Genomic DNA, 27,348 nt, shown 5'->3' with positions numbered 1-27,348 from the left:
TTTTTAATAGGCAGAAGGAAGTATTTCCGACCTCATGTATGCATATTCTTGGTCAGCATGCATAGCCGAGTCGATCCCGCTATGTCGGTCTGTCTGTCCATCCATCCATCTGTCCGTATGTATGAACGCGTCGATCTCAAAACCTCTAACAGCTAAAGAGTTTTGAACTTAGCTCCTCCTAGTACCCCCGCAGGACGGGTTTGAATTCGATAATCGATAACTTGACCCGTTTCCGAGAAATCGTTAAAAATCGTTTGGTTTTAAGAGAAAGAGTCACAAAATTTAACATGTAGCTTCTAAACTAGTATATACAGATCAAGCAAGTATCTTTCATTTTATAGTTCTCAGCTTCGGCACATGCAAATATGTTTGCATGTGTGTATATACATCTATACATCATCATCTGACAACATCTTAAATACATCTAATCATATTTGAATGTGTTGTTATTCACAGCATTGACTTTTGCTGCCAAAGAAACTAATTTTGTTAGTGGTCTTGGTAGAAAATCAGTATCTTTAATTCGATCCCTATATTTACTTGCTCAGAGAGCAGGAGAGTAAGAAATCCATATGATTTGTAAGAGAGAACGGTATCGATGTTTTTATTTCGCTCCCACTACAGGAAACTGCGTTAGCGTACTTGCAATGCTATCTCTTAATTTCTAAAAATACTGTAAGTGTATGCGTGTGTATGTACCTGTACAAGGAACAATGCCCTTGCAGTTTAGAAAGTCAACCATATGAAGGGTTTAAAATGAAACAAGAGGTTCTAGTCGGGAGCTCCCGACTAGGGGATACCCTGAACCCTCTTCTTCCAACATCAAATGAATATATATATTCTATTTTAGAAGCTATATGTCAAGTTTGGTGACTCTAGCTCTTATTATTTACCAAAATTGCCCAAAAAACAGGATATCGATATCGATTTTTATCGATTGCTTGGAAGCGGAGTAAGTTATCGATCATCGGAAACAAGCTCGATCTGCGCGGGCACTAGGAGCACCTACATCTACCTACATCTACCTACATCTATTGTCTTTGGTAAGCACATAAACCCCAATTTACTGCACATGTGATTATATAAATAAGAGTCCTCAATATAACATAGGCCATACTTAACTAGCCCAAGACACTTATTTAAAGAACAACATACCCTTCACAAACTCACTTTAAACTTATACTACAATTCTGTCTCACCCTAACAAACAAAGAAATTTTTGTTTTAAGTCTAGATACTCCGATAAATCTACTTATCTTTCTACTAAAACTACTATTATCTTTCTAAAGACCCTAGCAGCCATTACTGGTATTCACTTATCATTTAGTCTTTAACTCGATGGTTAGCTTCAATTAATAAATAAATGTGTACTTTACGGGGTCGGAGATGCTTCGTTCTGCCTTCTACACAAATTTCCACAAAAATATTATTCCCTTTTATCCATTTTCAATGGGCTCAGGGTATAACAAAAGGGTTTAAGATAAAAACAATTATTTATTTCCATTTGTTTATATTTTTTGAATATATTTTTATATAATCAGTTCGAGTCTTGCTAAGGTACGGGCTATATTCTAGTTTTTCATAACAGCTGTTAAATTATCTTACCATATATTGTACAACAATTTGATTCGTTTGGTCTCCCATCTGTTTTTCTATGCAGAATTGTAATATGAGTTAATCACCATTGGCATTTACTAATTAGACGCATAAGCTCAATATACAGCAACTTACAAATTGGCAACAGCTGCACATTATGGTCACAAGAACTGAACCAGGCCAAAAAGAAAAATATAACGAAAGCAAAAGGCAGGAAAACAATGGCTGAGAGAAATTTGCTGCCATTTGTTGACATGCCGCCAGTGAAGGCTTTGCTTTACTGGAAGACATTATCTGTAATGGAGTGGGCAGTAAAATCAATAAAGATCATTTAACACAAGGAAAGTCGAAGAAAGCAACCAAAGCAGCAAACGAGCAGCTGAAAGGACAATCAGTTCCAGCTGCCTGAACACATAGCCAGGATGCATCTGCAAATGGCTCGACAAATTAGCAGGCCACAAAAGCATCTCAAGTGGTACATTTTAATCTTGAACCTTTTACTCTGTTTACACATTTTTCGCAGCCTTTTGCCCAGCATGCGGCTTAAGATTTTTTTAATAAATGGTCTGAGCGAAGCCCCTCAGCTAGTATATGCCCATTAACTAGAAATAAACAAAAAATAAATAAAAAGCTTTAGTAGAGAGTTCCCGACTAGGGGATACCCGGAACCCTTTTTTACCAAAATCAAATTCAGCTCGCGCTAAGTGCGTTTGCCTTAGCAGTAATACATATAAATTATAAAAATATATAAATAAAAATAAAATAAATAAAAAAAACAAGAAAGAAGGGCTATCTTCGGCACGCCGAAGATTTAATACCCTTGGAAACCCAACCTTTTCAAATTGCTCATAGTTCTTTGCCCTTATTTAAGAAGCACAGAGAAAATAGTTATTGCCGATGATATTCTGAAAAACAAAAAAGTTTTCCATACAACAACTTAATTTTCGATCAATCGGTCATATGGTAGCTATATGATATTGAGGTCCGATCCAGCCGGTTCCGACATATGTACTGCGTGCCACAGAAGGACACATATATATGAGAAGTATTGTAAAACTAATAAATTCCGAGTTTGGTCAAGATATCTTGATAAACAAAAAAGTTGTTCATACAAGAACCTACTTTTCAGACAGACGGATATAGCCATATCGACTCGTCTGTTGATACTGATCAAGAATAGATATACTTTATTGCGTCAGAGATGTCTCCTTCTATGCGTTACACATTTTCCGACAAAATTATAATACCCTCTGCAAGGATATGAAAGCACGGAATTCATAGAGCAGCATATACACAGAGTATAGCATACGATACATATATTCTCAAAAAATCAATTTGTTTAAAATTGTTGCTTAAATTGGCTTCCCTGAAGTGACCCAGAAGATGCGATATAAGGTGCGGTTAAAAATTATTACTGCGTAAGCAATAATAACGATCAGACAGATTTGAACTTTACCAGTTCATAGAAAAGAATGAAAGCCCGGCCTAGACAATTTCTTAACGAGAACACAATGACTGAGTTTATCGAAGTCTATACAAAAGTCAGTAAACAATGCATCAACCTGACAACTACGCTCCAGGCTCTGGATGCAAAAATTGTATAGGCTCGAAATGCACATTGAAGGGAAGCAGCAATCCGTCTGTCTGTCATTCAATCCTTGTAACTTACCTCTGCCGGAAACGTGTAGCCGTCAACACTGTGCTCGGAGCCAAATTGATCGTTAAGTCCGTAGTGTACGTGTATCTCATGGAAACGATAACGGTAAGAAAGTGGACCGCCAGATATATTCACTGGTGTCTGCATGCCGTCGTAATTCGCCACAGTTTCGTTACCGGCTGTAAAAATTACACTGTGACCAGTATTGCTTATAATTCCACTTATCTGTTGGGGAAGGAAAAATATTTTTTTAAATTGAGGATATAAATAAGTATCGTTTGTGAGATTTGTGTAAAATTTGAAATAAAGGGATTTCCGGTGTAATGCTTCTTAAGTAAATAAACAAATGGCAAAGTTTCATGGCAGTGGCCTTAAAACTGAGAGGGGGGGTGGTAGAAGAAAGCATCTCCGACCCCACAAAGTGTATATATTCTTGATCAGCATCAATAGCTGAGTCGATCTAGCCATGAACGAGCAAGTGAACGAGTTTCGGACTCGGACAAACACAATTCGTTGGGGGACCTGATCCAGAGAATGGCTACCTTTTTTGTTTTAGCTGTCCCATCTATATATTGTAAGGCTAATGATATTAGCGTCGACTTAAAAACACTGATTTTCTACCGAACCAACCAAATAACACAGTATGGCAATAAAGTGTTTTTACTGGATTCTATATTTGAGCTCTTAAATGTTTATAACGATCAGACCATACAGTCGGAATATTATGAAACGCATTTACAATTTAGGACAAAAATGTTTACTGTATAATATTACCCTGTGCTTGTCAATATGCATCTGACGAAGATTCGGATCAAATAACAATCGCTGCGGCTCTAGATTCACCGGAGACTGACGACGTCCCTTGTTACAGAGTGACCATTCCGGATTGATGAGACCCCAAAAAGCGGGACCTGTAATAAAGAAATAAATATGGTTGTCATTAGTATAACGATTTTTTCTTGTATTCTGTTCCAAGGCGACATAGACTTCTTACAGTCAAGCTAATTTTTTAAATCTTAACTTTTATATATGCAAGGAAGTGAATTTGTAGAAACTCGCCCCAAATAGGTTGGTAAATATTTGACTGCTAACCTCTCGTAAATAACACAGTACCGGTAGTGAAGTAAATGTCAACGATGTCATATTGAATCATAAAATTAAATTCAACTGTCATGTAACGACCGCTGTAGATTAGCCCAAGACTTTTCTGGATTCCATCCAGCGGCGGTCCAAGGTGTTTGAAAATTCGTGTAAGACCATGCCACTCTTTACCTGTCTCTCTGGCATGTCCTTGACTCGACTCCACACGATTGATTACCTTAAAATGTTCTGCCTTACTACATATGGATCTCCTAACTGTTGTCCAACTAACACTGCCTTAAATAGACCATTCCGAACTCTCTTCGATGATATAAATAGGCATTACAATTTGGAGTTTTCACATCATCGTATTACATTCTCTATTCTAAACAATGTAGAAAGTAGATGGAATACAGGTTGGAAAGTGTGAAACAGTACGTAGCATATAACAGATATATATATCTGTATATATACCTTAGATACCATCGCTAAATTGGCAAATTTAGTAATGAAACAGTCAGAGGCTCCAATCGGGAGCGCCCGACTATGGGATACCCTGAACCCAACACCAATTGCAGCTGGCGCTACACGGTCGTTTGCTTTAGTAGTAATAAAAATAGACATAAAAAAACAAATAGTTTTCTCAGTAAGTTTCGAGCGCACAACAGACCGCACTACTTGCCGCCGCCGCTAACACATCAATTTATTGTGCCTTAAATTGGCTTCCCAGCAATGCCTGTATAGGGTTCGGGCAAAAAATTAATAATGCTTAAGCGATAATAACGATCAGACAGATAGGAACTTTACCAGTTTAATAGAAACGAATTAAAGCCCAGCCTAGACAATTTCTTAACGAGAACGCAATGGCTGAGTTTATCGATGGCATTAGAAAAGTCAGTAAACAATGGATCAACCTGACAACTACGCTCAAAGCTCTGGATGCCATACTTTTAAAAAATCGATTAACTAGAACTGTAGATCAAATATAGGCTCGAAATGCACCTCGAAGTGAAGCAACAATCCGTCTGTCTGTCAATCAATCCCTTTAACTACTGAAGCCGTCAACACTGTGTTTCTTCAATAGGAAAATTTCTGCAGTAGATCTTATCGTGCTATAGATCATTCGAATATTCTCAAGGAGACAATGCATTAAAATTGTGGCTTAAATTGGTGGTTAGTTCCAATTGATTTATTTATTGTATTTATAGCTATGTGGTGATGGCGGGGGTGGTGATAGATAAAAAATTTAAAGATACTTGACCTGCATTCTAGAATCTACTTGTCAAATTTTGGTAATTCTAGCTCTCAAAATCTAAGAGATTGCAAATGATCAATAGCTCATTAAAATTGTATACCATATAGCTAATAGGAAGGTGCTAAATGCGAGGTATTATGTTTCGTCCAATCAGCTTCAAACGTATTGTCACAGCCCTTTATAAGATGTTAACGAAAGGAAAACAGTTGCATGAAAGTTTTTCGTTTAACATCTGACAGGCTTTAAACTCATTTTCAAATATCTTTGCTAGCCATATGAAGCAGAAAACGGGGACTGGAAAAGCCCAGGAAACAGCAGCTAGTATATTCATATGTATAAAAAATGTTGCTTATGGAGTGCAGATGTTTCCCTTTACTATGTATGGTGCCCCGCATGGGGCGTGTGCGTTTTTGTACATGTAATATACAAAGTTGAACGAATGATTGTTGTGGAAACTCGGCGAAAGGTACAGGGTATCTCCTAGTGAGGCAGTTACTATTTATGAGGCTTTTAATAATTCCACCTAACAAATGTACACCAACCCTTCTATTTTGAATCTCATCATCCTCTCACGTTGCATAGCAAACTCTTTCATGCATCGGCAACATAATTGCATGTCTGGCTCTACTTATATGGCACATGTGTAGCTTGGACGAGCAACGACCTGGCGGTTGAGCTTCGCGCATCGCATCTCAATCGAAGACATAGGGAAATCAACACGTTCTAGCGGTTATATCAGCAGCCTCAATCAAAAGCATCAATCATAGATATGCCACGTATACTCTTTTAGCGATTGTTGACCTCATCGCTAAACGGTATCTAGAGTAAACTGCAGTTTAGGTCCATTAAATTGGGGCTATATTAAGTCAATGGGGCAATCGCCAAGTGATTTTAGCTACCATTTAAAACATTAGTGGATGAGGACGCCTTAAAGTCTGCCACTCGTTCGCTACTTTTAACATGCTTTTGACATTTGGCTCGTCAATCGTGCAAATTAACCTTGTCTTTAATCATCTTTATGTTTACCATTAAATCAATCACATAAATATATTTTTGACCATAATTGTGCTTTAAGCGCGTTCAAGCAAAAAGCTATAGTAGTTTGCATTTCCATTTGCTTAGCATACCAACGGCCAATTGCAACACCATTGCAAGTGCCAAACCGTCCCACTGGTGCCCATGGCAAACTCGGCTTTGCAGAAACACCACTTTTGTATGTATGAAATACTTATGCAAATTTATTCATGCCTAAGAAATTCGTGTTTTTTCTTCGCACAGATTTGGATGTAATTTGTTGACAACACGTGTTAGAGCATCAGGGATACTGTTGCCAAGGTGCGCCTATTTTGATGCTAAGGGCCTTTTCACCTTATGGAGAGCTTCGATGACAATGATACACATATAGCAGCATGAAGAACTAAGTGAACCTGTATTATAAGCTGCATAAGAAAACAAATAAAAAAGAATAGAAAACTCTGCGACTGCAAATATGCGGTGAGTATATATCTATACTGTTTTTAAAATTATTGTCCGATTATCGAAAACAAACTTGCACTATGCTAGCGTTGGGAGGACCTCCGCTCAAAATGTCAAGTCGACGCATGTCCGTCTATCTGTCGGTATGTATTAAGTAATATATACTTAAATGAAAGTTGTTTGTTTACCACCCGATCATTTTCAAAGCTTTTTGTGAAATTTCATTTTATATGTGCCACGGGCAAGGCAGGGTTATATTATGGATCTTGACATGCCTTCTTCTGCCTGTTACAGACATTTTCAAAAAAAAAAAAACATTAAACCATTTTTACACATTTTCGATTGGTACATGGTATAAGTACCTGTGTTCGAGGTGAAACGAAAGTTTTTAATAATATATTTGGTACCGAAAATATTATCTACTCATTATCCATACTGTCAACATCCATGCAATATATTTATTACCAATCCTTTACAGCCGAAATTACAAACATTTAGACTGGCATGTACAATGACATGTTATTCCGGTCTTTCATATTGGGCGGACATAACACACCCAAAAGCCTCTTTGTTCGAGTTGTAGGCAATCAATTAACAAACTAAGTAAGCTTTAGCCAAGAAACTCATAACCGCTCTCTCAAATAGTCAATGACTTAACTCTTAACTGCTACTCTATACTTTATGGGGTCGTAGATGCTTACTTCGGCCTGTTACATACATTTGCACAAATACAATATACCCCATTCATTGTATGAGAAGTAAGGATATCTATGGCACGCTGAAAGCTGATTACCCATTTAGAAATTCTTTTAGAATCTTAAATGCTGATTAAAAAAATTGTTGAAAATATCGTAGAAAAGAAAATATTTTGCCATACAAAAACTCATTAGTTGTGCGATCTCCATAAAATGTAGGTTGATGCTTACAAGCATCATAGAGAAAACAATAATTGCCGAGGTTCAATACACGAATATGCTTTTCGACTGATATGGCAGCTTTATAATCCGTCCGTATCCGATATCTGCACTGCCTGCAAAGTTTTAAGACGAAAGCTTTAAAACTAAGAGGCTTGTTTGCATAACAGGGGAATAAAAACTAAAAATAATATTGTGCAATGGGATTGTTGCTCGCCTTTGCTCTGACTTCATTGCCACACAGGATTATGCGTAACTATAATCATCCAGGAGGCATTCACATTAGTCGGTTGATTTGAGACACATTGAAAATTGTTCCAAACTTTAAGCAAGTGCCGAGTAGGGATCCGAGTGTGAAGCGTGTCGGGAATGAATTTGATTGCAGCGCCCGCTTATCAAGATGTAGAGTTCAACAATGGATCAAGGAACAAGTAAAGTTATTTATGGCCAGCATCTGATGGCGTACTTCGTCGGCTTTTTTAGACAGCTGCAAATTGACTTCGTCTTCACTTGCGAAACCCCCCCAGCTAGCAAAGCCTGCCTCCCTGGCTCTTATGCTTGACTGTACAACTCACGTGTTCAGTTCTAGTCGCCGGTAAAGTTTTACAAAAACAACTGGCAATTCGAGACCGACTGCTGTGACAGGTGCCAGCGCGTCTAAGTATGCTACGTTATTTCACGCAAACATTGTTGCCAATGTTGAATAAGGCAACAAAGAATATGAGGTGACATTCACATATATGTCAGTGCGACACTCAGTCGTGGCAGAGCAATGGTAATCTCAAGCACGTAAACAGAGCTTTCCATAAAGTATACAAGTATATTCTTGCTAGCATCAAAAACCAAGTTGGTCTTGCCATTTCTATCTATCCATTAGTCTGTTTGTATTATCGCGTTGATTTCAGAGGCCATAGGACCAGAGACTCAAAAATTGGAATAATAAAATCTTGTGGGGAAATTCTTCATAATTTTCCTTGTTTCGCTGATGTCAATAAATGTCGAACGATTATTAAAAAATATTTCGGAAATAAAAAGAGCTAAAGGATCCTAGGAAATAATTAGTTCTTTGTTAATAATATGTTAATAAATATTTTGAACTTAATCTGATAACTTACCTGATATGCCATCGTATGTCCACCACTCTTCCCAGCTAACGGCTTGCAACACTGTAAGAAGTACAACATGCGAATACGGATTATATTTTTTTTGAAAATGAAGTAGTAGAAAATTAAGCTTAAGTAGCTCGTTAATGCTGAGTTTGGTGAAATAGTTTTCCAAACAAAAACTCATTTTTGACGGATTCCTTCAAAAGAGCTATATAATACCAAGTTTCGTTAAGATATGATTAGCAAACAAGTAAGGGGCACTATTCGGAAGTTATCGACTAGCCCTACTCAGCGACTGCTACCTACTCTAGTCGACAGCCATACCAATAATTCGTTTTTGAAATAATATTATATAATAATTCATTTGCAAATCGGTAATTTAGTTGACTCGTTCAGTTTGTCAGTCGGTCATGACCTATTCGTTTAGTTCAGTTATGCAGTCGATCATGAACGATTCGTTTTGCTTAGCTATTCAATCGCATGCGAACTATAATTTCTATTCAGTTATTTTTCATGTTTTCAGAGTCAAATAAAAATATGTAAACTTTTTACCAATTATACTGTACCATTGATAATAGATACTTACAACGCAACAAATCAAAAGTGAACTTAAAATCCCACTATTTTATTTGCTCATTAACAACTGAACATTTCAAAAGAATGCATCTTTCATGAACGGTTGAACTGCTGATTAGAATACATCGTTCATGAACGGCTGAGCGACTAGCTAGACGGAGTGTATCGTTCCGTTGTGCTCGTGCAAGAGAAGGACACACGTGTACTCTTGCCCAGCAATAACAGTCGAGTCGATTTAGCCAAGATCCTCGGGTTGTCCGTATGTATAAACGTACCGATCTGAGAGATTATAAGAGTTGGATACTTGAATTTCCGAACATAGTTTAAGCATCGTAGAACAATATGAGACTATTGTCATCGATAACTTGCCCTGCTTGCATTAGATCGATATCTAAATGAAGCCTATCTTGAAGCTTCTAGGAGCTAGAAACGACAAATTTAGTATGTAGACAAATCCAAAATAACTCTGTTATTTTCCGACTGGTTTCCTTTTAAATATTCAGAAAATACGTGCTTAAGATTTTAACGTATTACTTATGAGTCAAAAATGTAGCCTTTAGCATATATATGTGTGATTTTCTGCATGGAAAGAAGTTATAAAGTGTAAAAAAGTTAGCTCTTCGCAGATTTCAGGGTATCTACTAGTCAGGCCCTGCCAACTAGATAACTCTTGTAAGGGTAGCGCCATGTGTTTTGCACATAAGCACAACTGCATGCTTAAGTCTCTGAATGCATTGATCGAACCTTAAACACCGACAATTTTCAAGAACAAAAGGAATTAAAAGCACAGCGTAAAGTGCACAGCTTTAGCCGTGAACATTTATTCAAGTGTGTTGCTGTTCTTTTTATACCCTGAACCCATCAAAAATGGGTATAAGGGTATATTGTATTTGTGCAAAATCCAAATGTATGTAACAGGCAGAAGGAAGCATCTCCGACCCCATAAAGTATATATATTCTTGATCAGCACCAATAGCCGAGTCGATCTAGCCATGTCCGTCTGTCTATCCGTCCGTCCGTCCGTATGTATGAACGCAAGGATCTCAAAACCTATAAGAGCTACAGACTTTATGTTTAGATGTAGATGCTTCTAGTTCCCGCGCAGATCGAGTTTGTTTCCGATAATCGATAACTTACTCCGTTTCCAAGCAATCGATAAAAATCGATATCGATATCCTGTTTTTTGGGCAATTTTGGTAAATAATAAGAGCTAGAGTCACCAAACTTGAGATATAGCTGCTAAAATAGAATATATATATGCATTTGATGTTGGAAGAAGAAGGTTCAGGGTATCACCTATTCGGGAGCTCCCGACTAGAACCTTTTATTTGTTTATATATGCTCGAAGCGCGAATGTATGTAAGGCCAGCGCGGATCTGGATTCAGTGTATCAGGATGCACCCTCGACTAGAGCACTCTTGTTATTTCCTGAACCCTATAAAAATCAACCCTTACGAAATTTTATAGGAATTAAATATGACAATAAAATATGTGTATTTATCAAAAAGCAATGCTCTAACTAAAAAAATGGCGTAGAATATTCAAAATTCTAAATATTTTTATTCTTTGTATATCACATGAGTCTACACCCCATATTAAGTAACTCTTTCTCTTATAAATTCAGAGATGTGGTGAATAAAATAAACAAAGTCGTGAAATCGGCATTTATTGCTTTTGTGGTAGCTGGGTCAGCTACTGATCATTTGAAATTAAATAGGTGAAAATAGGTCCGAAAAAGCAAGAGTTTATAAGTTGTCGGTCTTTTTAAAAGAGTCTTTTGAAAATCTATAGTTAGGGTGTGAAAAAAACTAAAAATAAACCAAAATTGCAAACTGTTGCCCAGAGAGGGTTAGAGAGGTCACCTAGATGGGCATTGAAAATTATATCCCTTGAGTCATTTTTTGGGGTATAACAGAGTATACAAATATTGTTGCAATGTCATGGGAAATGAAGGATATTAATGGTTTTCAAAATATTCGCGTCATTGCAACGCCATATGTTTTGGCTCTTGACCTCACCGACAAATCGTTGCTCTATGCAATAAAATATGTTCGACTGGGTAAAAGCACGCATATCGTCGGCTTTAGTAAGTGTTTTGATAAACGCAACATGTTTATTGCAGCTTAATGTTATTATACAAATTCATCGAGAAATGAAAAACATTTTTTAAATTCAGTTGCACATTTAAACTTTCATACTGTTTCCTGTTTCCCTTCCAGTGTTGCATGCATTTTTAACCTTTTTCCCCCACCCCTCAAGATACCTTTTTATGAGTCATGTGTTCATTTTCGTTTTAAATGGTTGTTTTTATGTGTGTATGCAATACGACTGTTGCCAACTTCAACATCTGCTTTTTTATTTCCATCAAATTGCAAGGAAAAGCTTATTTTTTTTTGGGTGTGCTCAATTTAAGAAGCATGTGCGAACGCTTGTGCAACAAACGCATTTAGTTTCCTGTTAAAACTTTTCAGTCAAACATTAATTAATGGCAATACCCTGATAAAACGAAGATATGTTATCAGCAAGGGAGTGCAACTACCATGCAAACAATTCTTTTGCGTACAGAAAAAAATAAGTAAGAGTGCGCAAGTCGGGAGTGCCCAACAAGAAGATATCCTAAGCCCAGCGCCAAGCTACCGCTACAAGCATGCTCTGTATTTCGGGGTTGTGGGCCGGTGTCTTGCAAGCTTATTGGGCCCTGGTGACGCAGACCGGTCCTTCGAAAAACCACTGCTAATGGGTTTTATCGGCACTTTTTACGTGAGCATGTCAAAAGAAGGCGACAATTGGTACGGTGTTTCAAACCCGGTGGATAGCAACACTGGTTTAGCAAAGTCGGAATATCTTTTGGTTTACACGCGAAAAAAGGAGAGGATTTAGCGTTGTCCCCTCTACTATAGACTAAGTCCGCAACGTCAGGCTAATTGTCGCCTTCCTATGACATGAAACGTGTGATAATGATATATTCTACTAAGTACTACCCGGCCTTCACCGCGACAAGTTTTGTGATAAATTTTTGTATGTTACTTTTTCTCCTCGGTTACTCTGTTTATACTATCATAATCATATTTGCAATATGTTTAAGGTCCATGCAGTTGGAATTAACGGATATCGTCCATTCTAGTATTGTGGTGTAAATCATTGACCCGAAAAACAAACTTTTGGGTGGAGTTTCGAAAATCGCTGAAACTCTTGTTCTTTATTTTCTTATGTAGGGCTTTGAAAGTAAATTAAAGCCCGAGCAGAAGACAAATTAACTCTCCCTTAAAAAAAAATGTAAGACCCGCATTATCCATCGATAATTGCGAAAAGTGTAAAATATGTCTCCAATGAATTTTCTTATCAATTTTTGCGAATTCAACCTTCGATCCACAAATATCATCCAAGAATCAAATCAAAACTCAAATACATTTTCACAAATATCTCTGCTAAACTGATGGTAAACTTTTATCAGCGTTCACCGTTTTTCGCCAATTTACCACCATATCTTTGACCACTATTTCCACCAGGGAGGTATGGATTTTCTAAAAAGTGTGAAACACCACTCAAATGAATTTGAACAAAGATCTTTGAAAACGATACAAACGTTTTTCGCGATTTTTCCACACTTGTGGGTGGAATTTTCCGAAACCCCGTCTTAACGTGCACCCTTATCACAACTACAGTGAAAATTTCAGCTTCCTAACTCTGACGGATTGGTCTGTGCGTTGATCACCAACCAATATATAGAGATATAAGTCTTAATTTAGAGGCTTACTTAAATATAAATATAAAGTGTTTTACACTTTTTGAAAATGTTCACTAACAAATTATAATGTAATTTATTTTCTGTTTTTTGTTAATCTGATCTATTTAATTGTATTTATTTGGTTTAAAATCGGCAGCCTGCTTTATATGTTTTTGCACTTTCAATTTAAAAACTTAATTAAACGCGTATTTATTTTACTTTTCCGTTTATTATGCTTCCAAAGCGCAAAAACAACTATATGCATTTGTACGCACATATCTGCGTATTGTCGGAAGTGTGAAAGTTACAAGTTTCCATGAAAAGCGAACCAACATTGTTTGTACTTCACACCGTTAAAAACGAGTCAAACAATGCAAACGAACATCAAAGTAAGAGTGAAAGAATCTGGAGTGTCAGCTATGGTATACCCTGAATCTTCTTTTAACAAAACCAGGTCCTCAAGCTTAATACTTTTTTTAACACATCTAATGGGTAAATGGTTATAGCATCATTTAAAAAATAATTTTCAAAGATGAAAGAAATTATATCTGATACTGCGTGCATCAGAAAGAGGCACTTCGGCAAAGATTAATGACAATAGCCTTAAAACTGTGAGACTAGTTCGCATAGAAACAGACAGACGGACATGGTTATATCGACGCGGCTGTTAATACTGATCAAGAATATATAATATGAGCTATATAATACAGAGCTCCGATGTTGATAAGATTTTGCCCATATACGAGGAAACTCCTAATTGCTGAGTTTGGGGTAAGATACCGACCGATCGTTCCTATGACAGCTATAACATAAAATGGTCCGATCCGGCCGGCCTGCAACATAAAGACGGGCCTATGCATAGTTTTAAGACGATAGTTTTATAACTGAGAGACTAGTTCGCATAGATAGAAACAGACAGACATTGCTATATAAACTTGGCTGTTGATGCTGACCGAAAAAATATCCTTCTAAGCGTTACAAATTTCATGAAAAAGTTATAATACCCTCTACAAGGGTATAATAAAAAAATATAAGTTCCCTCCTCCCTACCACCATCAACCGAGCTGTTACTCATTGGGGTCGGTGAAGCCTCCTTATGTATGTTACATACATTTGCACAAAACCATTTAACCCTTTTTTACCCATAAAAAATGATTAATTTGTTCTGCGTATGATATACGAGATTATATATTTCGAATTTTAAGTTTTATAGTCTTAAGTCTTATAGTGATCACTGTAGCTTGACTTGAGGGATCTTACTCTTTGTGCTCGCATAGAGAACGGATTAACAAGAGTTTTGGGCAAACGTCCCTTCGTGTCTCGGAGATATATGGCACACATGCTCATCTGTAGTTGCAGGTAAAGGAGAATTTTTTTCGTCAGGTGATAAGTAATGTAAGGTTGCACAATTGCCGCAGAGAAAGAGGCTTGCTTTTAAGAATGAGTGCACAACAAAAGTAGCAAGGGAGGCATAGAAAATTAAGCGCCAATAAATTGTTACCATTAATTCTTGGCGCTGTTAACAAGTGGATGGTGTTTCTCTGGATCCTGTACCAAATAGGGAGGTCAGAGATGAAATTAAAAGCCATTAGCAGGGAATAAATGCTCAGCAGGTACCGATCAGGACACTTAGCACGCCGCCCCAATAACAATAACCGGCAAGAAACAATTAACGGCAAATAGCTCAGTTTATAGGCTTTCAACTGTGGAGTTGGAGGAACAGTAAGCAGCAGGAGCTACAGCAGCATCCAGAGCAGACGCGAATGTAGACAGAAAGTTGTCACGACGCGTCGTCAACGGTAACAAATGATAATGATAAGTTTTAATTGTATACAATAGTAAAAGGCGTGACAGCAACAACAAATTGGGCATGCGGGCCAGTCTAGAGACGGAACCACCAACCGAGCCCAGATAGCAAGCTATGAGAGGAAATGTCGCTCGTAAGCCGCCATGACAACCATGACATGGACGGGAGAGAGGGGCGTAACTCATAGATTTTGTATGCATATTACCCCATTCATTATCAGTCCACTCCATGAAAATTTGATTGTACTGGACCTAACCACTGACGCCTTTACTTGTTGGTCATTTCACAAATCGACACTGTAGGCTGTTTTTGTGCCTTCCGCAACTATGGAAAATGAATTCTTAGATACCATTGACGCTTATAATTGAGGCAAATTCTAAGCTTCTAGCTCTTAAGACCACCGTGAATAAGGAAACATTTGTATACTTTTTCGGACGGTTATGGTTTTTTTGTATGTTTTATGAAAACAGTAAACCTGCTTTTGTCCGTTTTGAATGATAATAGGATATAACAAAGTCAATAAAACAAGATGGTGTGCTCCAGCTAGGATATACCCTGAAACCCGTCTAACTACCTTTAAACACATTCAAGCTACCTTCTTCACATACATGCACAGCTTACGCTGCGGTTGTGTTTCTTTCCATTGCTCTCAACTTTAAGAAATATATCCTTCTATCCTTCATTTTGAAATGTTCATGCATTTGCACAGGTGCAATTTAGCGTTTTTACCATGTTTCAATGGGTTCGTCTGCAAAATCCACTGTTACCCTCGGTCAATTCCTCAAATCATGCAATTTGTCCCAACATTAATTCCAGAATGCCTATGCATTTGGTTGCATTTATAAATAAATCTCAAAACTCAAGTGGTTTAAACTACGTCTCAGTTATATTTTTAATATGATCTTCCAAAACAACTAAGCGTGCTATAGTCGAGAGTGCCCGACTAGATAGACAGACCCTGAACCATCTTTTACTAACACCAAATGCAGCTCGCGGTACGTGCATGTTTGCTTTGGCTTTCACTTTCTTTTACCTTTGTAAATAAAATATATACATATATATATAATATCATAAAAATCCATCCATAATCTGACCTTTTATTTATGAGAATGTTGAAACTCACAAACACCGTTTATTAATATAGGAAAATAAATGAATTATTTACTATCCGATAGCTTACATTTATTGGTGTCTCTAGCTTAAATGGTTATAGTAAACCAATTCTGAAATTATTTGTCGATATTTTAGAAATAAATTAAAGGCCTCTAGTTTCGTGTTTGCGAGATCATCGCCTTCAACATTCAGACGAACGGACAGACATGGCTAGATCGACTCGACTAATAATGCTAACCATGACTATAACATATATACTTAATGGAGACAGAGATATAGATATGTTCATATGCACAAAACCATTATTCCGTTTTTTTTTACTTATTTGTAATAGGTACAGGATGCTAAGGGGGACTGTCACAATCATTTTTAGCTATGACCTCGCAGCGTAGCACTGTTAACATAAACTTACTATAAGAGCAAGACGCTCTGTTTGAAACCGCGTGGCCATCACGTCATCGATTTCATTTAATTGTTGAGCTACTAAGGTTTCCGTTTGTTTAACTGTTACTCTCACCTGCCATTCATGTGCCTAGTTTATTAGTGTTCGTTACGCGACTTTTCCATCATCCGCTATGGTCAAAGTTAGGCAAAGCTATATGCAAATTGTCTGGCGGCAGAATGGACGGGGGCTTAGGGGAGCGGGCTTTGTGGTGTCACATACACATAAGCCGAGTGCGCCATGCCTTAAAAACCCAAACAAGTGAAAGCTTTCAATCATGTAGTTTGGTCGACTATTATTTGCTTCTTGTCTCTGTATGGCACTGGCTTGGTTTTAACTTCTATTGCTACGCTTTTCCACTGCCCGCGACATTGCCACGCCTTGCTCTTTGATTTTTATTGAGTTTCTGTTTGGTATGGTTGGATGCCTGGGCCACGCCTTTGTTTAGCTACCATCACATCCTACCAAACTTACCCTACAACCTATTCAGCGCACAGTTCATGCCCCAAGGCTTCAGGACCTCATCCAGTTACAGTTCCAGCAAATGCTCGCAGCCCCTGTCCAACTTCTGGCTGACTAATGGTAAATGCCATTTCAATTACGTACACAGTACCAACATTTTATGCGGCCTGTCGCCATTTTTTTCTTTTCGATTTCCATTTGCGCTTTAAGTGCATTTGGACAATGGGTAAAAACATGCCAGCCATAATGCAAACACTCTCCGAAGTTTAGAAGCCTGTTTTTTATTTTGTGTGTATAGCTTATAAATTATTTTTCGTTTTTTTTATAACCTTGTAACGCATAGAAAAGGACATATCCGACCCAAAAGAGTATATATAGCCGAGTCGATATAGCCATGTCGGTCTGTCTGTTTCTATGGGGACTAGTCTCTCAGTTTTAAAGAGCTCGTCATGAAACTTCTTTCTTTCGCAGGCTGAAACGGTACTATATCATAGATTCCAAATGAACGATAAGTCGAAAAATCGGTTTTTCTAGGGTCTACTATTTATATCCTTGTAGAGTAATTATAATATTGTCATGTAATGTGTAAGGCATATTCTGTTCTCCAAAATATTTTCATCAAAACTCACTTTTAACGAGCTTCACTATCCTCACACATCAGCAAAACCGTAAGGCAACTATTGACATGGATATTATATCGATCGGAAAGTGGTTTCTTGTATGGCAAATACTATTCTGTTTTTTTATTTTTATCAATTTCAACAATTTCGAGGACGAAGATATCCTTACTTACTCGTTTGTTTATCAACATGTCTCGACCAAACTCGGCCATTTATTTTTACTTAGCTCCTTACTTATTAGCAAAAGCGTACGACTATATTATATAGTTTTTATACGTTATCGTTTGGTCGGTCGAAAATAAAGTTTATGTATACAAAAAAATAAGAAAGCAAGGGAGTGTCCAGCTTGCAGATACTCTGAACCAAACATACTGTTGAATTCGCAGTAAAAATTTCTAGCCTGGCTTCTCCCTCTCCAAAAGCTAGACGAACCGAGGTCGACGGCGCGGCGTGCTGATGCTTACACTAGCAACAAAGTCAGTCGCCAGCCTGCATTGAGCTGGTCGATGGTGGTCTGCGTAGTTTAGTTTTCGAAGTACATTGAGCGAAAAAGCATCATACTTACGAACGACGCTTAGTACTTTTACTTAATCCATGATATGCATGTTCTACATGAATGTTATATTACTTTGGATACTATTACAAAATTGTAAAGGCAAATTTGGAAATAATATATTAATATTACATAGCGCACCTTGTGCCATAAATATCTCCATGCAATAGCCCACGTAAATTGACTTTACTTTTGTTGTTGCACAGTGTATGCTAGCGAGAAGTTTTTGTCTCAGCCAATGGCTTGCAAGTGCCTATGTTTGTAGTGTTAATTATTCATGCATGAAAAAAAAAGAAGATATATGTTGTTATTCACTGGAGTGGCTTTTGGTGCAGTTTTCTAGCGCTGACCATGACTTATCCCAAATTTGTATTCACATAAGTATATGTGTTGTGTACTGAGCTTAGCTCGGTTGAACAATAGTATTTATACCCTGAACCCATTAAAAATGGGTATAAGGGTATATTGTATTTGTGCAAAATCCTTGCAATTCTCGCCAGCTGCCGCTAACATGGGGCAACAAGACACATTTTCGTTAATATCTTTTGCGTTTCTTAACATGATTTGAAGCAAATCGATTTGAAGCAAATCGTAGAGTCTGACTTTCGACCGAGGAAGCTTGGATTCTGCGAAAAGTGTGAAACACGTCTCAAATGATTTTTCATATAAAATTTTGGAGGTACATTTGAGCGCGAAACGTCACCCACCAAATCGTTGACCCCCATTTTCACCAAGGAGGAATGGATTTTCCAAGAACACCAAAACAACCCTTTAATGAATTTGAACAAAGATCTTTGAAAATGAGTTAGAGGCCGATCGGATGGTAAACACAAAAGTTTCATACCAAAGTTTTCGCGATTTTCCATCCTCACTTTCTCGGTTGCTCGGTGTATATGAATGTGTAGAGAGAAATTATAATATTTCTGTCGGCAGCTCGGTGCGAGCTTCAGGCCTAGCCCTAGTCGGTCTATTCCGACGGGAGCACTCTTAATTGCTTTTATTTTCTTTTTTTTGAAGAATTCGAAAAATAAGGCACGTATGAAAAAATGGGGCAGAAAATCTCTCACCAGGGTCCAAAGCCATATTGCTACTCCCATAACTTTTGTTGTATGTCCGGGTTTTATGGGGATGCCAAATGACCAACCGTACAATCCATGTAAAGTTAAGAGACTATTTTTGAAATGAAATTCCTGTATACTCCACTTTTTTGCCGCAAGTCAGCTAAGAGTTTAAATGATGTTGCTCGCCTATCTGCGGTCTTGCTTCTGCGGGCGAGTCACCGGGTGACCGTAAGGCCACAACAACAAGAGCCAAGAGCCATTGCAACAATTCACTAACGGTTTTGCAGGCCTCAACGGCCGAGTTGCAAGTCCTCGGCGTCCATGACATGGATAACAGCGTCAAGTGTCGGCGGAGTTAATTAGTCTAAGTGGAAATGGTGCACAAACTTTAAGAATGATGCATATTGTTGCTTTTTTTTGGTGCTACTTTCACTCTCTTCTTTCAAACCCTCCTTTTCACAGTTCTGAAGGATTTGGCCGGCTATTCCAATTCCTGCTGTTCACTTTTTGTGGATTTTTATACCCTGAACCCATTAAAAATGAGTACAAGGGTATATTGTATTTGTGCGAAATCCAAATGTATGTAACAAGCAGAAGAAAGCATCTCCGACCCCATAAGGTATATAAAGTATATATATTCTTGATCAGCATCAATAGCCGAGTCGATCTAGCCATGTCCGTCTGTCTGTCCGTCCGTCCGTCCGTCCGTCCGTCCGTATGTATGAACGCAAGGATCTCAGAACCTATAAGAGCTAGAGACTTGAATGTAGATGCTTTTAGCTCCCGCGCAGATCGAGTTTGTTTCCGATAATCGATAACTTACTCCGTTTCCAAGCAATCGATAAAAATCGATATCGATATCCTGTTTTTTGGGCAATTTTGGTAAATAATAAGAGCCAGAGTCACCAAACTTGACATATAGCTTCTAAAATAAAATATATATATGCATTTCATGTTGAAAGGAGAGGGTTCAGGGTATCCCGACTAGAACCTCTTACTTGTTTTTTTTTTTTTTTATTTGTATAAGACAGCAATTATTTTAGTATAAGATTAGATAATATTTGTGACTACTTTCTGGAGTCGGAGATGCTTGCTTTTGTTTTTTTTCAAACATTTCCGAAAAAAACCTTTATACTTTTTTCCCCGTTTGCAATTGTTGTTGATGTTTTGTTTATATATACGAAAATTTTATAGCACAATAAGAACTACTACAGAAAATTTCATCACTAAGAAACATAGAAGTTATAAAGGAAAACTAGCAATGATATTCTCAACCTTCTAGTCATGCATGCATAAAATCACACATGCATATGCATGCCGCTTGCCCCAGACTTTTAGAAATTTTGTTAATTTATATTTCGCTCCCCATGAAATGTGTAGGGCTTAAATGCCGCGCACACCAAGGCCCAAAATTTGGAGAAAATAAAGTTAAAGTTTACTCTGGCGGATGACGGGAAAGGCAGTCCGATCGTTGACACAAACATGGCGAACAAACCCAAAGTCAAATTTTTGTATAATTTACGCAACAAAGCATAACTCTTCATACACACAGTTGCCTAACGGCTACTTTGAGCAGGGAACACGACGGCACGTTCTGTGTTTTCTTAAAGAATAAAAAGCAATAAAAACGAAGCTTTTGGGCAGTTGATAGCTTTTCCTCAATTTCACACATGTTTTGCATGCGAAACTTACTTCAGTCTCACAAAAACAAGTGAGCATTCTTACTTAGTCGAAAGAGCCCGACTAGGAAATACCCTGAACTCAGCGCCAACTTTAAGTTACCAACACTGTCACAATCTCTATTTACTTGCCAGGCGATGACAATACCCGCTAGTATTCTATATACATATATCCAAAATAAACATACAAGCTTTATATTAAATAAAACAGGAAAAAGGTTTCAAAATAACTGGATTTTTATGAAACTTGCGGGAATATATATGCCATCCAAATGTGTGCAACTACCAAAAAACCAAGGGTCCACCTCGAAAATTGAAATTTTTCAGTCTTATGGGGAATAGAGGAAGGTATTCAAAAAGTAAAATATTCTTAGCCCATCACTGAGCTGCTTTCACAAACACTCTAGTATCGTTTTATACATACATTCGCAAAATCTGCATCTGCATCTGCATGTATTTACTCTACTCGTTCGGCCAGTTATATAAGTTAGCACAAAATCATTATACCCGTTTCTGGGTATTAAAACACGAACAAACACAAGAACGATGTTTTCTCGATTTGCTTAAACCGGAATACTCAAGCAGCATTTTTGGAATTTTGACAAAACGTACTTGCCAATTTTATTAGTAAAATCAAAAGCCAGAAGTCAACATAGAAGGCTTTTTGAGTCACGCGCACAGCTTCACGAAAACATCGTAACAACAATCGTAAGCCAGCAGTCGAAACTTGCAATTTTAATTTAGCTTCTAACTGCATCGAAAAGTTTATACATACTCTGTCCGTCACGACCGTAAAAATAGCCGCAGAAGTTATGCAAGGTTAACGGAAAAGGCCAATACAAAAATGTTGCATGTTCTGAAATAAAAATAGCAGTAGATTAAGCGGAATGGGTAAGGAAAACCCACACAGGTAAAACAAGGGAATTTTAACTGGCTCTTACTATATATTTAAAGGCTCCTACTCCTGTGGGTAAGTTGTGCATTTCTTTGATATTGGTTCACTTTTTTGATTCGATTTGCTTTAACAGCACTTTTTTGAAAGCCAACAAATTATAATACTTAGTAGAACGTCAAAAATATGTTAGCTGAGAAACAAACAATTCATTTTAATAATAGAAAAATAAGTGTGCTTCAGTCGAGAGTAATCGAGTTGCAGATACCCCGAACACAGAGACGGGCTACCTTAAGAGAGGATGTGCTTGTTCCGTCGCCACCCACTCAAGAAAATTAATTATTGGTGTTTATGTTTCGATGCTTAACAACTAGGCTATTGGTGCTGATCTAGAATGTATGTATATATCTTATGGGATGGTAATAATACCATTTACAAGGGTATTAAAATGAATTATTCAACTTTATCAATGTCATGTTAATAATATAAAAACATTTAATTTGATTTAAAAATAAATAATATAAAGGGCTATCCGTAAAGATCAATATTATTTTTAAAGATAGAAAAAAACGTTAACCACACTCAACCCCGGCACTAACATCACAAAAATCCACAATTTTTGAGCGGGTAATATTCATTAAGATGGTTTTGAATTTAGAAAGATTATTATGCAGTCGGCTGCGCCTGATTGCAGCTTTCCTCCTTCTTGAATAATTGTCAATTTAAAGTTAATTAAGTTCAGAGACAATCCAAATCGATGACGTTTACCATTATAGGTTTTATTCGGCTTTGGTACTTAGTAGGCGTCGACTGCTCGAATGTTGGTCAGTGTTCTATCTTTGAATAAGTACGAAAATGTAAAATGGCAAATGCTGGAATGCCAACTCCCTGTCCGAATTGACATGCGACTCGAGTATATATCATAGACTCCATTGGGTAAGGCTACATCGAAAATGGCATATGGGCGTTGTCGATGGGCAGTGTTGCAGTGGGCTTTGTGTGTGAGCTGGTGTGTATTGTTAGGTTAATCACTCGCTTTGTTAGCAATTACTGTTACGACAGGGACAACAAACGAGCCAATTTAGGCTGGGGTCAACTGTAAGCAGGACTCGGCATCTGACATAAAAGCCATAGCCACTTGGCTTTTGTCGTTTCTTTAATGCTTTTGTTGACTTTCTGCGAATATCAATGAGTCCGTTATGTATGAACTCCAATTATTGTCGCCTGACACGAGAAGAACAACGGCAGAACTGAAGCGATGACATTTGACAGGGCTTGACATTTTGACACTGAAACTACAACAAGAGACAACGAGAAAGAAAGGCTATCTTCGGCACGCCGAAGATCTCATACCCTGGCAGACCCAACCTTTTTATAATGCTTATAGTGCTTTGTATCTAAGAAGCACAGGGAAAATAGTTAATGCCGAGTTTGGGCAAGATATCTTGATAAACAAAATGTTTTCTCATACAACAACTTAATTTTCGACCGATCGTTCCTATGGCAGCTATATGATATAGTGGTCCGATCTTAATAGGATTTTGCATATATATGAGTAGTAAAGTAAAACTAATAAATGCCGAGTTTGGTCAAGAAATCTTGATAAACAAAATGTTTTTTCATACAAAAACTTAATTTTCGACCGATCGTTCCTATGGCAGCTATATGATATAGTGGTCCGATCCAGCTGGTTTTCACATATGAGCGGCGTGCAACAGAAAGAGGGACTTCTGCAAAATTGCATTAAGATAGCTTTAAAACTGAGAGACTAGTTCGCATAGAAACAGACAGACGGACAGACGGACATGGCTATATCGACTCGGCTGTTGATGCTGATCAAGAATATATATACTTTATGGGGTCGGAGATGTCTCCTTCTATGCGTTACACATTTCACGACAAAATTATAATACCCTCTGCAAGGGTATAAAAACGGTAACGCCTGACAATTACAGCATCACTTTGCCATCACCTGTGCGGCACATTCAGCCAGGAAGGCAAGTAAATGGATTTTGGTGCTCATGGCTATAAAACTTTAGTAGCACGCAATAAAGGATCTTTGGATCTTGCAAACACAGTGGATAAGCTGTTGTTGCTAAGCCAAACAGAAGCAAGTAATAAAATGACAATTGCAATGTTGTTTATGTAATTCAATAACAACGCGCATATTGTATGTGTGTGTGTACATGAATATGTAAATTCTCGTAATTTGCGCAATCTTGATGCAATTTTTAGCAGTAGATCTTATAGAATATAATGGAATTGTGGCGATACCTATTAAATGAAAGATACTTATTATACATATATATATACATACTTAAAGCTAAATGATTTTCTAAAAAAATTAATTTCGATATCGATTTTCATGGATTGCTTGGAAAGGTGGAAAGTTATCGATTATAGGAAACAAATTCGTACTGCGTGGGCATTAGGAGGAATTACATTATTACACTTTAAGTCTCTAGCTCCTTTATGTTCTGAGATCCTTGCGTTCATACATACAGACAGACAGACAGATTTGGTTAGATCGACTCGGCTATTGATGCTTTCTTCACATTTTCACATATACAATATACCCCTTTTAGCCATTTTTAATGGGTTCAGGGTATTAAAAAACGTATTGAAATAGCATAGCACACACACCTCTCTGAAAACAACACAATTGGAATTGCAATGCTGTTGATAGAATTCAATAAAGACGGGCATTGTGTGTGTACATGTATACAGAAATTCTTTCAATTTGCTCTTGTTGCCGCAAACACGTGGCCAGGCAAAACATGCGTTGTTTTTAAAACATTTGTGTTTCCCATTGAGCTAAGAATATTCATATACTCTCAAAAAGAAATATTGGCTTAAATTTGTTGGTTATTCCAACTGATTAATTTATTTGATTTATGACAATGGGGTAGAGCGGGGTTGGTGATAGCTACAAAATAAATATACTTCATATATATATATATACTATTCTAGAAGCTACAAGTCAAGTGTGGTGACTTAGCTCTTAACACCTAAGTTATTTGCTCAAAAATCACGATTTCGATATGGAAACGGGCGGCCGCGTTCGGGTGCTGAAGCAGCTTGTCGGCGTATCGGCTGCTAGAGAAGTTTAACTGATCTCCGACCTTTGTCAGGAGGAGATCACGTTCGATGTACGGGTAATATAAAATAATGAAATGTTTTTCCATTTCTATGGGAAAATTATGCATTTCAATTAACTATTGTTAGTCGGGTTACCTAAGTGGTGGCATTTGTGCTTGAAAACTGCATTGGGCCCGCCATACACGCACACTTACACAAGATTCTCGATGTTTTCAAGCTTTTATGCGTTTGTGTAGCTTTGTGGTTGCCAAATTTGATAACATTTTACCTTTAATGCACTTCTGAATTTCCAGCTACCGGCATGCATTTGCTGGGTTCAGGGTATCTCTAAGTCGGTCGCTCCCGATAAGTGCACTGTTGTTGTTATTACCGAATCATGCAATTTCCATTTTGCATAAAATTTAGTTTACAAGCACAAAACTTGCCTATTTGCAACTATTAGCGTCTATGGCCATGTAGAAAGGGGGAATAAATCAATTGCAAAGGTACTCACCTAGCATCTTCGAAAGAAGTAGAAGGCATGTGTAACACAGCAACTGCAGCAATTCCATATTTCATCAGCTAGAAGAATGCGGTGAGTCTTATAACTTCAACAAGCCGTTTATTATTGTCTGAAACTTCAGAGCGGATACTTATACATCAAAAGCGAAGAAATTATTGCGTTCAGAAATCTATAAAAATATGAAATATGAAGAAAAATAGTAATGTTTAGTGCTGAAGAAATAAATTTAAAAAACAAATAAAATGCAGTGCCTGACTAAGGGATACTCTGAACCCCTTCTACTAATGGAATATACCAGCATTAATAAAAAAATTACTGCCGGTTACGCAATAGCAATTATATTCAACCGACTAAACTACTTGCTAATTGACTCTTATAACATGTAAGAGACTCTAGTCGGGAGTTGTCTTAGCAGAAATAAAAATAAATTAATAGAAAATAGGACTCAATAGGACTCGAACTCGTAATATACCGCAAGAGAAAACCAGAGAGGAGACAATTTCTGAGGTCACTTCTCTTTGAGAAGAGATATCTCCAAAAGGTATTAAAAATTTAGCCTTCAAAAAAATATTGAAACCAAAGATGGATATACATTTTGCTAACTTCTATATTTTAGTACTTTAGTTAAGCTTAAACATTGTTTTCTTAGTATAACATTCTTGTCAAAATACTTATGCCAACACATGAAATTACAAATTAATTTATATCTTTTTACGGTTCTATGAAAATACATTTGTTTGGTTATTTTTTTTTTAAGATTGTATTTGTTATACATATATAACAATGAGAAAATAAAGAAGAATTCTTACAAAGCTGTTTAAATGTTAAACTTATAAATGCACAATTTTTCTCACGTCAAAATACTTATGTCGACTAGTGTACACCAGGAATAGAATTTTAATGAAAGCAAGTTAATTTACATGGCTACAGTAATTCTTGTGTTTTGCCTTTGCCGTCACGTGGCTCTTCCTGGCCTAGGGCCTGTTATGGGCCACTAAAGTTCACATCGTCGCCATGAGAGGCCTTGCCAAAAACCTAAAAAATACCTTAAACTCCCTATGCAGTTTGCAGGGCTTAACACCGAAGTCACAAGGATAAACCCAGTTGCGAGGCCTAATAAGTTGGTCATATTAGCTCTATCACCCTATGTCATGTTTCGAAATCATGCTGAATAATTACTAGCATCGTCACGTACATGGAATAATTGAATTTTTAACATTTAACACATAAAAGCACATTTTGCAATATCAACATCAACGTTAACAGACCTGCTGACATCGATTGACTCTATGAACTGTAAGGCACAGCCGATGTAAGAAACCATGGACGTGCAACCATATTGTAAGGCTCAGCCGTTAAACATCCATGCAATTTATTTTTATTCACGTGAGCTTTTGCTCGGCCATGTTGTGTTGAGCTTGCAATATAATATGCGCAGTCGATAAGTAAAGCGATCATCCAACATAGATACACACAAATATTATTTGTTTTGACATGCGAGCTTTTTGATTTATGATGATTCTTAGTGAACACACAGAACTATTCAATTTCAAATATTATTATGCCCTTGCACAGTTTTAAAGCTATCTCATGAAAGAGTGAATACGTATGTCGGAAGCGGCTGGATCGGACCATTATATTATATAGCTGCCATAGGAACGATAAGTCGGAAATGTGGTTCTTGTATGAACATTTATTTTGTTTATCAAGATATTTTGACTAAGCTGAAGA

At 37.3% G+C, this 27,348-nt stretch overlaps 1 protein-coding gene across 1 annotated transcript in view; it reads right to left on the bottom strand.

Moving 5' to 3' along the window:
- LOC115765355 (carbonic anhydrase-related protein 10) overlaps positions 1–27,348 on the bottom strand; it is a 43,576-nt gene that overhangs the window by 7,828 nt on the left and 8,400 nt on the right. Inside the window, exons 2-5 of the mRNA XM_030708868.1 lie at positions 25,609–25,786; positions 9,094–9,144; positions 4,028–4,164; positions 3,266–3,478 (exon numbers count right to left, since the gene is read on the bottom strand). Coding sequence (XP_030564728.1) covers positions 3,266–3,478; positions 4,028–4,164; positions 9,094–9,144; positions 25,609–25,666 — 459 coding nt within the window. The 5' untranslated portion in view covers positions 25,667–25,786. The remainder of the gene's footprint in view (positions 1–3,265; positions 3,479–4,027; positions 4,165–9,093; positions 9,145–25,608; positions 25,787–27,348) is intronic.

Source organism: Drosophila novamexicana, unplaced genomic scaffold (assembly GCF_003285875.2).
Source record: "Drosophila novamexicana strain 15010-1031.04,08,12 unplaced genomic scaffold, DnovRS2.1 tig00000960-arrow-arrow-pilon, whole genome shotgun sequence".
Taxonomy (NCBI): domain Eukaryota; kingdom Metazoa; phylum Arthropoda; class Insecta; order Diptera; family Drosophilidae; genus Drosophila; species Drosophila novamexicana.
This window is presented reverse-complemented; position numbering and strand designations above follow the sequence as displayed.